Here is a 16,127-nt window from a genome sequence, read left to right on the forward strand (position 1 = left end):
ACTCCTCTTTCCTCTCTCCTTTCCTCCTCTTCCCTCTTCTCTCCCCATCCTCTCCTTCTATCTCCCCACTTTCCTCCCTTCTTCCTCATTCCCTTTCTCCTCTCAATTACAAATGAGAAACTAACTAAACCACCATTCATACAGAGCTGAAGATTTTGAAGGTGCCATTGAATTACTGTATAGAAACAGGGCATTCAGCTCACTATGTCTGTGCAGACCATATACATTAATTCTCCCCACATTCCCATCAACTCCCTCCAAATTTTACACCTCACTCAGACATTGGTGGGAGGATGGAAACAGGAGCACCTGGGACCTGCTGTCAAAGGGAGAACTAAGAATTTGGGAATTCCCTTGAATGAGTGGCTAATATTCATCCCTCGGCCACAATTACCAGAACATTAACTGGTCATTCTTGGACCGATGGAGAGTTTCAGCTTGAAACTGACTACTCTTATCCCACGGATGTTGCTTGACCCACTGAATTCCTCCAGATGTTTGTGTCTCCAGATTCCAGCATCTGGAGTCTCCATCTGAGATGTTGTCTGATCTGGTATCCATGGACCCAGTGGTTTCAGTAGTTTCTTGCTATCATTGCAATGTATCAAGTTGGCAGTAGGCTTTCATTTATGAGGATGGCGATTTCTGGTGGAATTTTGGACCAAGTATACATTGAGATCATGGAGCCAAGGGGTCCTGGTGGAATCAAACTGGGCTTTAGTGAGAAAGTATACTGCTGACATCACTACACCAGTGAGGGGCTGGAGGAGGTCAGAGAGGGATTGAGGTCATTCTAGGCTGAAAGAATCTAGCCCACGTCTTGCCAAGACCATCTCCTTTTGTAGTAACACCGCGCTGGCCCGACAGGGGACGCTCCAGGGGCACTGCTGCCATGGAAATGAAAGCCGCCTTCAGGACCCCGATTTTGCGTCTTCGCAGCGCCTGACTGGCTCTGCACCTCTCCCACTCGTGAAAAAGGTTCCATATGAAGCCGCGTCACATTCTTGATCCAATTCTGTTTGTGGCGGAAAAGAGAAAACTAGGAGGATGAAAGTGGTTGAAGAATGTGGGCGACGGGCATGAGCTTTGCGGGGGAGGGGGATGAGGAGGAGCATGCGCGTTGAGGGGGAGGGGTATGAGGAGGAGCATGCGCGTTGAGGGGGAGGGGGATGAGGAGGAGCATGCGCGTTGAGGGCGAGGGGGATGAGGGGGAACATGCGCGTTGAGGGGGAGGGGAATGAAGAGGAGCATGCGCGTTGAGTGGGATGAGGAGGAGCATGCACGTTGAGGGGGATGAGGAGGAGCATGCGCGATGAGGGGGGAATGAGAAGGAGCATACGCATTGAGGGGAAGGGGATGAGGAGGAGCATGCGCGTTGAGGGGGAGGGGATGAGGAGGAGCATGCGCGTTGAGGGGGGAGGGGATGAGGAGGAGCATGCGCGTTGACGGCGGTGGGGGATGAGGAGGAGCATGCGCGTTGACGGCGGTGGGGGATGAGGAGGAGCATGCGCAGTTGCTGTGTGCCGTCCTCTGGCCGTCGAGTATTCGCGGCGCGGCGGAGTGGAGAAGCTTCGGGAAGCGGTAGCTGCCTGGGCTTAAGTAAAAATCGTCGTCTGGGTCGCCTCTCTGCTCCTTAGCATGGCACCCACCGGCTCGTCTGCATCCCCCGAGGAGCTGAAGGCTGGCATTAAGCGGCTGATCGACTCTCACTTGGTGGTGGTTTTCAGCAAAAGCTTTTGCCCGTACTGCAAGAAGGTGAGGCTGGGGCCTTGGCCCGGGCTGCAGGGTTATCGAGGTCCGACTGCGTGGGAGCTGCCCGGTGGGGGAATCCTTTGTGAATATGTCACACTGCAGCGTCTCCTGTCCCTGCCCATGTTCTGTTTACACTGGGGGGAATCCTATGTGCACATGTCACACTGCAGAGTCTCCTGTCCCTGCCCATGTTTTGTTCCCATTGGGAGGGAATCCTTTGTGAATATGTCACACTGCAGAGTCTCCTGTCCCTGCCCATGTTTTGTTCGCATTGGGGGGAATCCTTTGTGAATATGTCACACTGTAGCGTCTCCTGTCCCTGCCCATGCTCTGTTTACACTGGGGGGAATCCTATGTGAACATGTCACACTGCAGAGTCTCCTGTCCCTGCCCATGTTTTGTTCCCATTGGGAGGGAATCCTTTGTGAATATGTCACAGTGCAGCATCTCCTGTCCCTGCCCATGTTTTGTTCACACTGGGGGGAATCCTATGTGAATATGTCACACTGCAGCGTCGCCTGTCCCTTCCCCATGTTCTGTTTACATTGGGTGAATCCAGTATGCACATATCTGATTTGTTCAAAGATAATTCCATTTTGGTAAAATTCATATCTGATGTTTTGTTCAAAGATATTTCCATTTTTGTAAAATTCTTTCAATTTCCTCTGCCGGGGATAGTGGGAGTAGAATTGTTCAGTTTGTGGTAGTTTTTGGGCAGCAGTGGTTTCTTTTCAAGATGACTCACTTATTTTTCATGTAATAGGTTAAAGATCTGTTTGCAAGCTTGAACATTGATATTCATGTTGTGGAACTTGACTTAATAGGTAACAATTTTTAAATCTTTTAAACATTTGATTGACGGTGTTTATCTAATTTTATTTAATGATACTGTTTTAATATTTGATTTGTTCTCCTTATCAGTGTAGACTTTCCTGATAACTTGAGTGCACAAGGGAAAAGTGCTGAGTCATGCAGAGGAAGGGAAAAACTACAGATTTGAGTTCAAATTGTTTATAGGTCATTATTATATGCATAATAAACATGAATCTGCTGTGTCATCATACTCTTGGCTTCCAATTTTTTATTTCCTGTACTCTCATCTTAAAACTACCTGAGTGGTTACATTGCCCTCTAGAGAGAAACAAATTTATCATGTCAATAAGTAAAAACACAATGCTGGAGAAACTCTCCTGGTCAAATAGTGTACTTTATATAGCAAAGATTGATACATAACCAACATTTTGGGCTTGAGCCCTTCATGTCCCAAATTGAGCGTCTGACCTCTGATTTGTGTCAGAACTAGAATCCATTTCCACGCAAGGTCTGACCTTCCTTTCTGCTGTTGAGATCTTCAGTCATGCTTTTCATTAATCTCGATACTTGTATATTTCACGACACCCCAGGTTGGCACTTCATGTTCTGTTTTTATCGAATGCTCTGCTTTCTATTCTAATTTGAACTGATTCCCATTCATCACCTCTGAACACTGACCTACATTAATTGGTTAGGCTACACCTTAGTTTTAAATTTGTCATTCTTGTTTTCAAATTCTTCTATGGCCTTCTCAACTCCTAATTCCTCAATTTCCTCCAATTCTAGCCCTTAAATATCTCCCATGTAAATTGCTCTTCTATTGTCACTCATGTCTCCAACAGCCAAGCTCTGCTTGTGTTTCTCTTTTCTTTTGAAGCACTCTGGAAAACTTGTCCTTTTATCTCTTTAAAGCTTGTAGTCAGGTTTCATTAATATTCCTATTATGTATCTTGCATTTGTTAATTTTGTGGTATAAATATTATTTATTACTTCAAACCTCTCTACATCTGCTGTTTTTGTAAATGTTACCAGTCTCTACATTATTTCCACTGTTTTGATTACTTTACAAGTCACAGTTAATTATTTCCATATGTAAATCATCAAATCCTATTGACGCAAATCACTTTATTATTTGAAAGAAGGGCCTTTAATTCTTATCAGAAGCTAAACTAATTGGTATATTTAAGATGCATGCTTATCAATGACTTCTGTTTAACAACTTGAGGTTGCTAAACTGACATGAAGTTGTATTTCTTTTCCCCATATTTGTTTTCTCCAGAGGGGGGAGTTGATATGCAGGACATGTTGCATGAAATGACTGACCAGAGGACTGTTCCCAATGTATTTGTCAATAAGGCTCATTTGGGTGGCTCTGACCGCACCGTGCAGGTAAGGTGATTTTTGATTAAACTGCAGACTGTCCTTGCTGCTAAAGATATTTTGCATAACCTTTGGAAATAAACTAAGTTTGCAGTTGTCTTGCACCTTTTGCATATTTGTGTTTACTTTGCTATTTAGTAAGAAACGTAACAAGTCACACAGCATCCATAGGAAGCAAAATATGACGCGTTGGTTACCTTTTAACTTCCTATAGATTCTGCGTGACCTGAGTTTCTCCAGCATGTCTGTGTATTGTACTGGACATCTGCAGACTCTTGTTTAAATCCATTCAGAAAGGTAATTCAGCAGTTACATGATTAAACATGGAGCACATTATGTTACATAGGTATTAGAAATTCCTATACGATGATGAAATTTGTAGATCCATTCTTGGGTTTGATGTACTTTTCTATCCTAAGGTGACAGTCAATAGCTCAGAAACATGCCCTTTGACCCACCACATCCATGCTTACCATTTTACCTTTTACACTATTTCTTAATTTCCTGTATTATCCTATGCATTGCTAATTTGAGCATCTATCTAAAAGCCTCTGAAATGTAGTGATTGGTAGTAAGTTCCAGATATCCTCTCACTCTATATGGATAAACTTTACCTTTTAAATCAGCTGTCTCTGTTTTAAACCTAAGCCCTCTTATTTTTAACACCTATCTGGTGAAACTGGGTTATCTGAGCGATCTATGCCTCTCATAATTTCATAACCTCTCTTGTGTCACCTCTTTTCTCCCGAGAAAACCAAGCCAGGCTTTCCAATCTCTTCTCATCATATGGTAGGACTTTGTGGACCCCAGATCAGAATGCTGCATGTTCAAATTAAATTTAGATTTGCGAACTCTCTTTCCATGACTAAAGTTTTCCAATCCAGAACAAATTTTTTCCATTCATAACAAGAGTAAACAGTAAATATAGTAGTTGTACAGAAAAAAGACTTTAATATTTGAGAGTTGAATGACTAAGGTAGATTAAGCACCAGTCTTTGTTCACTATATTGATTGCTACTTATTTTCGGCCATCAAATCCTACAAGATAATCCTGATGAAGGGTCTTGACCTGAAACATCACAGATGCTGCCTGACCTGTTGTGTTTCTCCAGCAGCTTGATTTATGTCCATGGTACCTGGAAATTGTGTTAATGTCCATTTGCTACAACATCCTATGTGATCACTCTTTGCTGATGTTCTTGTCTCTGAGGTAACCTATCCATGCAAATTTGTGTTTTTTTTCTCCTCCCTTGCCCCCCCCCCCGCCTCCCCAGGCTTATGATGATGGCTTGTTGAAGAGACTCTTGGACGGGGGTGAAATGTATGAATATGACCTCATAGTTATAGGTGGTGGTTCTGGAGGACTTGCAGCCTCGAAGGTAAAGTATGCGTCTTTTACGTTAGTGAAAGAAGTCTGAAATCCTGAAAACACAATCTGATAAAGTTGGCTTTTAGTGTGACTAGAAAGGATGTCTTTGTTAAACTTACTACAGGGTCTGTTAACAATTTAGCTTCTCTTATCCAATTGAAGTGAAATATATTTTTTTTGTAATCTACACTTGTTAAGTTCTGCTTCCTTTAACAGTTGTGTGAATAGTCCAAGTGTACCGAACAAACCAGTGATAATTTCCGTTTCCCTGTCTAGTATTCGGCAGAGTAAATAATAAAAGATTAACCTTAAATATTTCTTCATTTTTTTTCTGACATGTTCAATGTTTCTTGCACATTGTCTTTTTGAGAGATTATAGAGTTTAATGCTTTTAGCTTTTTTCCCATAAGATCATTTCTGCCCATTTGAAATTGTGGAGGTTTAAAAAATTTCTCATGGTTTCTTTACTGAATGGAAATTGAGTTCATGTCGAGGCTGAACCCTGCCAAGACTGACACCTAAATATGTAGTCACATATACAGTTAGCTTAGCGGTTAGTGCAGCACTTTTGCAGTGCTAGCGACCCAGGTTTGAATCTGGCATTGTCTGTAAAGAGTTTGTACGTTCTCCCCATGTTTGCATGGGTTTCAAAATGTACGGGGAGGGGGGGTTGGGGGGTTATAAGTTAATTGAGGTACTTGGATGGCACAGGCTCGTGGGCTGGAAGGGCCTTTTACTGTGCTGTATGTCTCAATTTAAATTCACAACATACTAGACAAAAATGTACATTCTCTACAGATCCTAGAAACAACTAACAATAGCTTCATAATCTGATCATTTAAGAAACAAATAAGCTAAGTGCCCTCATGAAGTCCAATCTTGATAACTTTATCCAGCTCAACTGCTGAGACACACATCTGCAGTTTGTTAGCCTGTGGGTGCAATGACTATTTGGACCATTTCTGACACGTCCCTTTTCTGGATTGTTCTTTCTTTATTTCTGTTGACATTTCATATAAACCTACTGGCTCTCACAGCTACTTGGACTGCACCTCTTTGTGTTCTGTATCTTGTAAGCTTTCCAAGCCTTTCTCCAGTTTCTCAATCTCCGCTGCATCTGCTCTCATGATGAGGCATTCCTTCCAGAACAGCTGAAATGTTCTCCTCTTTCAGAAAATGTGGCTTTCCTTCCACTGTGGGTGATGGAGTCCTCTCTTACATTGCATCCATTTCCTGGAGCTGCTCTCATCTTCTTCCATCAAACAGCAAAGAGGTAGTTCCCCCCAGTTTTTAAACTTAATATAAAATAATATATTTCACTTCAATTTTTAATTTCATTTATTTTGAATCATCCTGGTTCTGGTCAATCGTTTGGAAGGGAACCACTGGTGTCCAACCTCCCAATGGGATTAAGGGCCAGACCTATGCAAACCAGGTGTAAGTAAGCATTTGAACCTGTCATCTGGGTTTTCCCAACATAATGATGAGGTTTTGACCCATTGATCCTATTTTAGGTCTGTCCTTGTGTAGATTGGATACCATATTTATTTGAGTAGGGGTTCTTGCAGAATAAAATAGACAAGTTATTTTTAATTGCTTTATTTTTCAAATCCTATGGATCAGTGGTTTTCAATTTTTTTCTTTACACTCACATACCACTTTCTAATCACTGAACACCTATGGCATAGGGATTACTTAAGGTGGTATGTGAGTGGAAAGAAAAAGATTGAAAAGCACTGCTATAGATCATTAGTTTTAAAATTTATTATTTTCAATTTTCATTTACTCTAATAATTTTCAAATGTTTAAGACCTACTTTACTTTGATCCATGCTTGGTATCCCTTGGTCCAGAAGGACTTGGATTGGCCCTTTGCATATTTCCCAGGTATAGGTTCAGAAAGTTTAAGGAATTGGGCAGCATGTATGCTTTGTAGGTCATTGTAATCCTTTTGTTATTCTAAATCAAAGGTGGGCAACCATTTTTTAAAACTCACATTCCACCTTAAGTATTCCCTATGCCATAAGTGCTCTGTGATAAGGGATTGGTTAAGGTGGGATGTGAGTGGGAAGGGAAGTTGAGAACCACTGCTCTAGACCCAATTGTTACTGAAATATTTTGCTTGGGGAAAAATTATCATTGACCCATTTCTTTTGAAGTTATGAAACAGTGCACATAACGAGTCAGTTAGGTACAATTGAAAGTGGTTTTTCAACCTTTTCCTTTCCACTCACATAACACATTAAGCAAGCCCTTACTAATCACAGAGCACTTATGGTATAGGGAATTCTTAAAATGGAATGTGAGTTTTTAAATAAAAGGTTGCCCACCCCTGTTCGACATATTGGTTTATATTCTAACAATTTTGTCCATTCACATTGAAGCTATGAATTCTGTTTGATGGGATGAATCTTCACTTTTTGTCCTTGTTTACAGGAGGCTGCCAATTTTGGAAAGAAAGTCTTGGTGTTTGATTATGTTGTGCCAACACCTATGGGAACTTCCTGGGGTATGTTCTTCAAGCTTTCTTCCTAGCTAGAGTGTTCATGGATTGGAACATGCCTTTAGATTTTGTTTTTGCTTCTATATTTAAACATGGATTTAGTCTTCTCCCATGATTTGTGCACGTGATTGTCATCTGACATATCAATCATTTATATTTGCTATTCTCAAAACGAGAGAACTTTCCCAACAAAGTATTTCTGTGAAACAGGCATCAAAATATTGTTATTATGAATTAGTTGTGTCTTTCGGGAAGTGAAAGGTATCTGAACACAATGTTCAGAATATGCACCACTGTTTTATGATTGAATATTTAGGATTGGTTGCATCCCTTTGCCCCACCCCCCAACCTCCACACACCATTTTGGTAGTACTTGTGTCCTAATGAATCTCCTTTCTTTCTCTTTGAGGGCTTGGAGGTACCTGTGTAAATGTAGGTTGCATTCCAAAGAAGCTAATGCATCAGGCTGCACTTCTAGGCGAGAGCTTAAAGGATTCCCATATGTTTGGTTGGGAGTTTGGTGATACAGGTAGGATTTATAAGTAATTTAACTGTTTTGCTTTGGGATTAATTTCTTGGCACTGTAGGCAAAAAAGCTAATCAGTAATGGTGGAAGATATGTGTAGAGCTCGTTGAAAGAATCAAAGACTTGTTGATCCAAACCAAGGCTTTTATTAGCAAAAGACAGGAGCTCTTCACAGGTGGCCGACCAGTCCGGAATGATCCGACCTGGCTAGGGACACAACCCTTTAAGGCCCAGACAATAGGCGTGGCTTAGCTCTCAGCCAATCACTGTAAGCACAGTAACTATGTACACTATGTACATTGATGATAGATCTGTATTATCACGATATGTTAAACATTTTATATAATAGATCAATAAATCTGGTTAACCACAGCTGTGTGCAGTTTAATCTTTCCACACCATTAGATAATTATGAGAGATATTGATACTTGGTCTATCAAGTCCACGTTGTCCTTTATGGAAGTGGAGAGTAAAATTGATGTCCCTGATTTAAAGGTCACATTTCTCTTTGAAATTTAAAAAAAAAAGGAATCAGTATGTTTTAAAACTGCTGAGCTCTTCATTAGTACTTTAGAACATATGTAAAAGAAAAAATGTTAACAGTGAATGCAAGTGTTAAATGCTGCTTGGTGTTTAACACCATCATACCCTCAAAACTAATGATTAAACTCTGGGATTTGGAACCCTGCTCCTCCCTTCCAATGGGATCCTTGACGTCCTCATTGGCAAATCCCAATCAATATGGATGGGTAACGTCATATACTCTTCGCTAATCATCAGCTTGGATGCAGCGAGTAAGAATTTGTGCATCTGTACATTATATTTGTGCAACGAGCTTTCATGAACTCAAACTCATTACCTCATTATCAAAGATGAAGAAACTTTTGTTTATGAATTATAGTGCAGCACAACTGGACCAAGATGAAAGAAGCAATCCAGAACTATATTGGTTCTTTGAACTGGGGCTACAGAGTGGCTTTGCGGGATAAGAAAGTAACTTATCATAACTCCTATGCTGAGTTTGTGGAACCACATAAAATAAAGGTATGTAATACCACACTCTTATTTGTATTATTACCTATTTATGTTTTCTGAAATTTATCCTTGTTTTTCTTGTTCTTCAGCTTTAAGTTCAGCTCGGTCCTGTGAAAACTCTTTACCTATGATTTTTTTCTAGGACTTGGCCTAGCTCTACCCAAAAGGAGCATGACCAGGTTGATTGCACAAAGGTTCCTGTCTCTATGCTGCACCTAAAACATTGATCTGAAATTGCTGGCTTAGCCTTGTTCAATTTCTACAGTGTATAGTACAACAACTGGTATAGAAGATTAAACTGCTCCAGGCTGCATCGAGTATTAATAATTGAGATCATGCTGTCGCAACGTAAAAATTTCAAATAAAATACACAGAGGACCTGTTTGAGTCAATCCCTTATTTGTGAAATTTTTAAAAAAAGAAATATTCACTTTAATTAAAAAGAGCAAACAAAAAAATGCCAGTTTGTATTTTATTCTGAAGGTTGCTGTCATCCGTTGATTTCCTCAGTCATGTAGCTACAGCAGTCAACCACCGTCCTAAATATAAAACACAACTATATCAGTTCAGGGTCCAATATAAAAATATATATTTGCAAAATAATAACTCATTAAATGATTTATCTCACCTGGTTTTTAAAAATTAAAAAAAAGGTTTTTCACACTATGAACCATATTGACCAAAATACACATAAATACAAAGATTGAATATACACAGTGTCATTTTCCCCTCCCTCCCTCCTCCCCACCCACCTCCCCACCCACTCAACATTCAATATATATGATACATTAAACCCATTAAACAATGTCATCACACAATGAAAATAAACAAGAAAATTGTGTCACCTACTTTTACACACTGGATCAGTTCATTTCGTCCTCTTCTCATTCTGTCATTTTAGGTGATGGAGGTCCATGGTAGGACTTCTCTGTTGTGTTTCATGTACGGTTCCCAAATTTGTTCGAATACTGTGATGTTATTTCTTAAATTATGTTATTTTTTCCAATGGAATACATTTATTCATTTCTATGTACATTTATTCATTTCATTTCTCAGGCTATCTTCTGATTTCCATGTTGACATAATACATTTTTGGCTACAGCTAAGGCTATCATAATAAATCTTTTTTGTGCTCCATCCAAATCGAGGCCAAGTTCTTTACTTCTTGTATTACTTAGAAGAAAATCTCTGGGTTTTTTGTATGTTGCTTTTTGTGATTTTATTTAATACCTGATTTGGATCTTCCCAAAATTTTTCCACTTTCTCACATGCCCAAATTGCATGTACTGTTGTCCCGTTTCCTCCTTACAGGGAAAACATCTATCTGATACTGTTGGGTCCCATTTATTTAACTTTTGGGGCGTGGTGTATAGCCTGTGTAACCAATTATATTGTATCATGCGTAACCTCGTGTTTATTGTATTTCTCATAGTTCCGGAGCATAGCTTTTCCCATGTTTCATTATCTTTATGTTTAGATCTTGTTCCCATTGTATCACCCGTGAGTTGCGAGCGATATTTGCTTTTTATGTAGTTCATGTTGGAGAAAACTGCTCACATAAGTATGTGGATCCAAAGATTGACAGGACTCTGAATGCATATTTTTTTCATGTTCATAAAAGTGTCGGGAATTGAATTCCATGTTTTGAACAGAAGTTTGTCCAGTTTGGGGAAGTTTTCAATTTCAGTCCATTTGTGCTTCTGAGCAAGAATGACCTTCTGACGAGCAAAATCTTCCAGATCACCATAAGTCTTTGTCAGCTATGTCGGCCAGTTCAATCTTAAGATCGGATTGACTTACATCTCTAAATGCAGTCATATTCAGCAGGGATAAGTCGATGTTTAGGGGAGTGACAGGGAAGGACAAAATGTTTTTTCCTCTCTGAACTCGCAGAATCTTTCCCCAAACGCAGTTTGCATTGCAATGATTGCACGCTGTAAATGCTCGTAATTGATCTGATTGTGTGCTTCTTTGAACCCTCTCAAAGAGGGGAAGTGAGACAGCGTACCTCTCTGTCCATCTCTAGCAAACACTGTCATCTTGCGCTCAAACGCAAAAACCTCCTTCAGCATCTGGAGGGCTGTGCCTCCTTTCACCTGAAGACTTTTGTTCAGAATGTTAAGGTGCGTTGTCATATCCACCATGAAGTGCAGGTTTTCCAGCCAATCTGGCTGTTTTAGTTTCAGAAAAGTGAGCCCTTTGCTTTCCAGGAAAATTTTTACAAGCTCCAGACACACAGCAAACCACTTCAGCACCTTCCCTTTGGACAGCCACCGGACTTTGTTGTGCAGCAGGAAATCAGAGTATGTGCTATCAACTTCTTCCAATAATGAACGGAACTGTCGGTGGTTTAATCCTTTTGCCATTATTTTGTTCACTATCTGTATGACAAGATTCATTACTTCTGTGCATTCTGAGGAACGGTTTGAGCGCACAATACCTCGATGCAGAATGAAGTGAAACGTCAGCAGTTTTCTATCTAGCGACTTCTTAAGTCACAAACCCCTTCTGTGCTCCTGTCATACTTAGTGCTGTGCTCCATCAGTAGCCACCGATACCAAGTGGGTGGTGTTTATTCTTTGGTCTTTAAAATATCCAACACAGCCTCACAGATGTCCTTCCCCCATGTTTGGCCTTTAAGTGGTATCAACTCAATGATTTCTTCATGTGGTCCAACAGAGTTCACATATCTGCATAATAGCGCTATTTGCTGAATATCACTTATATCTTTTGATTCATCACAGGCGATTGAGTACGCTGGAACCGAACTAATGTCCCTAATTAGTTGACTGGTGATATTTGCTGCCATTTTTATGGTCCTGTCCTTGACAGTCTTTACAGAGAATGGCATTTCTCTGATTTTCTGAACAATTTCACTCTTGTTTTTGAAGTCTGAGAATAGATGTTCTGATATCTTGATAAATGATTCTTTTATATATTCCCCATCTGTGAATGACTTCTGGTGCCTGGCTATCTCCAGAGCTGCCACAAATCTAGCAGAAGTACTTGAATTTGTAGATTTCATCCCCTTCAAAGTATTCTTACTCTGATCAACTTTCCGCAGCAGTTCTGAAACTGCTCTTTTTCTTTCATCTCCAGATGGGTATTTTTCAGCAAAAGCTGTGTGTTTATTCTGGAAATGTCTTTCAACATTTGATTTTTTTTTTTGTTGTTGCTAATTTCTTGCCAAATATTAAGCATACAGGTAAACCAGCTTTGTCAGCAGTGAAAGCAAATGAATCTGTCCATGAAGCATTAAATGTTCAATTTTCATCAGAAACTTTTTTTTTGGATTTATCCATGGTTAGCTTATTGGGGGTTGAAAGTTCAAAACAAGTCACTTGCTGGGGGGCGACAATGGTATCAACCACTACAGAGCTGTGATGCAAATTTTGATTGACAAAATATTGCAACACGTTTTATTTTAAAGTTACAAGATCACCTTAATCTCCGAAATAATAATTATTACATTGATAAATCTAACTAAATAAAAAATAATAATTTAAATAAAACCGCCATTTACATTATTTTTTCAAAGCCACGGCAGAGGGATGAAAGAGCCGCATGAGGCTCCGGAGCCGTGGGTTGCAGACCCCAGTTAATTTTTCCATAGAGACCCTTGGTACCTTACCATTCCAAAGAAACCTCCTAACCACGTGATAACTTTGAAGAAACCCTGGGGCAATGGCACAGGCAATGTTTGGAAAAGATATTGGAATCTTGGCAACACATTCATTTTGATGCAGTTGACCCTGCCCACCAGCGTGATAGGCAGGGATATTCACCTCTTTAAGTCTTCCTCGACTTTTCCCAGCAAGGGGGCATAATTTAACTTGTATAAGTTATTCAGGTCACTATCAATATTAACTTCTAGGTATTTGATCCCCTTCTGTGGGCTGGCCTCTTTAAATTACTAATTCCTTTATATTGACTATAATTACCCTCAGTCAGTGGCATCACCTCGCTGTTATCCCAATTGATCTCGTACCCAGACAATTCCCCATATTCCTCCAGTACTTCGTGCAGTCTAGGCAGAGAAGTTGCAAGGTCTGTCAAATATATCAGTACATCATCAGCAAACATTTAATTTTGTGTTCCTCCTGGCCCACTCTATAAACCTTTGATGGCTGGATCCTGACAAATGGCTTCTTCCAACGCTTCCATTGCCAGCATCCTTGCCTACTAGATCTGTTAAGTGGGAAGGCTGAAGAGACTTGCCCATTGGTTACAATTTTCGCCTTGGGCGCGTGGTATAGTGCCCTAATCCAAATTTGAAAAATTGGTCCCAGCCCTGCCTTCTCCAGCACCTTGAATAAAAAAAATTCCCATTCCAGTCTATCGAAGGCCTTTTCTGCATCCAAGGAGATGGCCAGACCCTTCTCATTTCTAGATTGTGCCAGATGCATAACACTCAGCAATCTGCCAATATTATCTGGTGCCTGCCTTCCCTGCACAAAGCTTTGCCATTGCAAAAGATTCCGACAGGGACCTTGTTTCCCTAGCTTGGTCTATCACCTCCATATACAGAGGTATTAATAAGTCTTTAAATTCTCGATAGAACTCAGGTGGGAACCCGTCCTCCCTGGAAACTTGCCTGTTTGCAGCGCACTCAATGCTTTACCCAGTTCTTCCTCAGTAAAAGGAAGATCTAATTCTACCTGATCCTCTGGGCTCAGGCATGGGAGGTCTAATCTGGTCAGGAACTTGTCCTCTTGATATCTCCAGACAATTCAGATTTATATAATCCTTCATAAAATTCCCTGAAGTTCTCATTAATTTCCTTTTGTTTGTACAAGACCTGGCCATTCCCCATTCGTATTGCATTAATTGTTCTAGAGGCTGTTTTGCCCTCAATTGCCATGTGAGTACCTTATGTGCTCTCTCTCCTCCAACTCATAATATTTTTGTCTCTACCTCATAATAGCCTTTTCCATACTATATGTCTGAAGCGTAATATATTCTAATATCTTATTTGTGAGAGCTCTGTAATGGTCCTCTAGGCCTAATTCCTGAAAATCCTTCTCTAATTGGGTAATGTCCTTTTCCAATTCCTACACTTCTCTCATATAGTTTTTCTTGACCATCTTCATATACCCAATTATCTGTCCCCTTAAGTACGCTTTGAGGGTGTCCCATAGAAGAAATTTATCTGGAGTAGAGGGACAGTTGTCTTCACAAAACTGAGTTATTTGAGATCTTAATAGCAAAATGTTAAGACACCACCTGAATGCTGTGTCCTGCTTATCTGGCATGTCTAGAGTCAAGACCAGGGCAGAGTGGTCTGAGAGAAGTCTTGCTCTTGGCTTCCATGATCTTTGCCTCTAAGTGGGCTGAAACCAAAAGGAAATCTATTCTAGAGTAGGAGTCGTGTTGTTTTGAGTAGAATGAGTAGTCTCTCTCTCTTGGATATGTTCTACACCACACATCTATTAAATTCAACTCTCTCATACAGTCAATGGTGGCTTTCGCCACTCTAGTCCTAGTTATACATTTTGTGGACTTGTCCAATACAGGATCCAAGCAAATGTAGGGAAATGTCCTGTATAAATTTTTCATCATCAAAATTGGGGGCATAGACATTAACTAGTGTCCAGGACTCAGTATATTTGACAGTGCACCATTACAAATCTATCCATTTTGTCTTCAGTCACCCTCTGCATCTGCACTGGAACACTCTTCCTTATTAAAAGTGCCACTCCCCTTGCTTTTGAGTCAAATGAGGAGGATATAACCTTGCCCACCCACTCTCTTTTTAACTTTTGATGTTCCCGCTCAGTTAAATGTGTCTCTTTTTTTTTAAATTTTTTATTTTTCACAGCATAAATCACATTAACCATGGTACACACTTTTTACTTTTCACACATATACAGTGCCATTTTCTCCTCCCTCCTCCCATCCCACCCTCCCTCCCTCCCCCCTCCCGTCCATTTAAGGTATACATTCTAGGATACATTAAACTAGTCAGACAATATTGTCATTCAATAAAAATACACCAGAAATTCTACTGAGTCCATTCTTTTCATTTCCTTTTCCTTCCGTTAACTTAGGTAATGACTGTCCCCGGTAGGTTTTCGCTATTGTATTTAATGTAAGGCTCCCAAATTTGTTCGAATATTTCAATATTATTTCTTAAACTATATGTTATTTTTTCCAATGGAATACATTTATTCATTTCTATATACCATTGTTGTATTTTCAAATTATCTTCCAATTTCCAGGTTGACATAATACATTTTTTTGCTACGGCTAGAGCTATCTTAACAAATCTTTTTTGTGCATCCTCCAAATCAATTCCAAATTCTTTGTTTTTTATGTTACTTAGGAGAAAGATCTCTGGATTCTTTGGTATATTGTTTTCTGTTATTTTATTCAATATCTGATTTAGATCTTCCCAAATTTTTTTTACTTTCTCACATGTCCAGATTGCATGATTTGTTGTTCCCATTTCTTTTTTACATCGAAAACATCTATCAGATACTGTTGGGTCCCATTTATTTAACTTTTGAGGTGTAATGTATAGCCTGTGTAACCAGTTATATTGTATCATACGTAACCTCGTATTTATTGTATTTCTCATCGTTCCGGAGCATAACTTCTCCCATGTTTCCTTTTTTATCTTTATATTTAAATCTTGTTCCCATTTTTGTTTAGTTTTACCATTTGTTTCCTCATTCTCCTTTTCTTGCAGTTTAATATACATATTTGTTATAAATCTTTTGATTAACATTGTATCTGTAATCACATATTCAA

At 39.8% G+C, this 16,127-nt stretch overlaps 1 protein-coding gene across 1 annotated transcript in view; it reads left to right on the forward strand.

The window, feature by feature from the left end:
* Positions 1-1,498: 1,498 nt before the first annotated feature.
* The window catches only part of txnrd3 (thioredoxin reductase 3), a 56,868-nt gene continuing 42,239 nt past the window's right edge, over positions 1,499-16,127 (forward strand). The window contains exons 1-7 of the mRNA XM_069937435.1: positions 1,499-1,755; positions 2,516-2,576; positions 3,845-3,954; positions 5,220-5,324; positions 7,750-7,822; positions 8,226-8,345; positions 9,244-9,386. Of these exons, the coding sequence (XP_069793536.1) occupies positions 1,639-1,755; positions 2,516-2,576; positions 3,845-3,954; positions 5,220-5,324; positions 7,750-7,822; positions 8,226-8,345; positions 9,244-9,386 (729 nt within the window). The 5' untranslated portion in view covers positions 1,499-1,638. The remainder of the gene's footprint in view (positions 1,756-2,515; positions 2,577-3,844; positions 3,955-5,219; positions 5,325-7,749; positions 7,823-8,225; positions 8,346-9,243; positions 9,387-16,127) is intronic.

This window comes from Narcine bancroftii, chromosome 5 (genome assembly GCF_036971445.1).
Source record: "Narcine bancroftii isolate sNarBan1 chromosome 5, sNarBan1.hap1, whole genome shotgun sequence".
Classification (NCBI taxonomy): Eukaryota; Metazoa; Chordata; class Chondrichthyes; order Torpediniformes; family Narcinidae; genus Narcine; species Narcine bancroftii.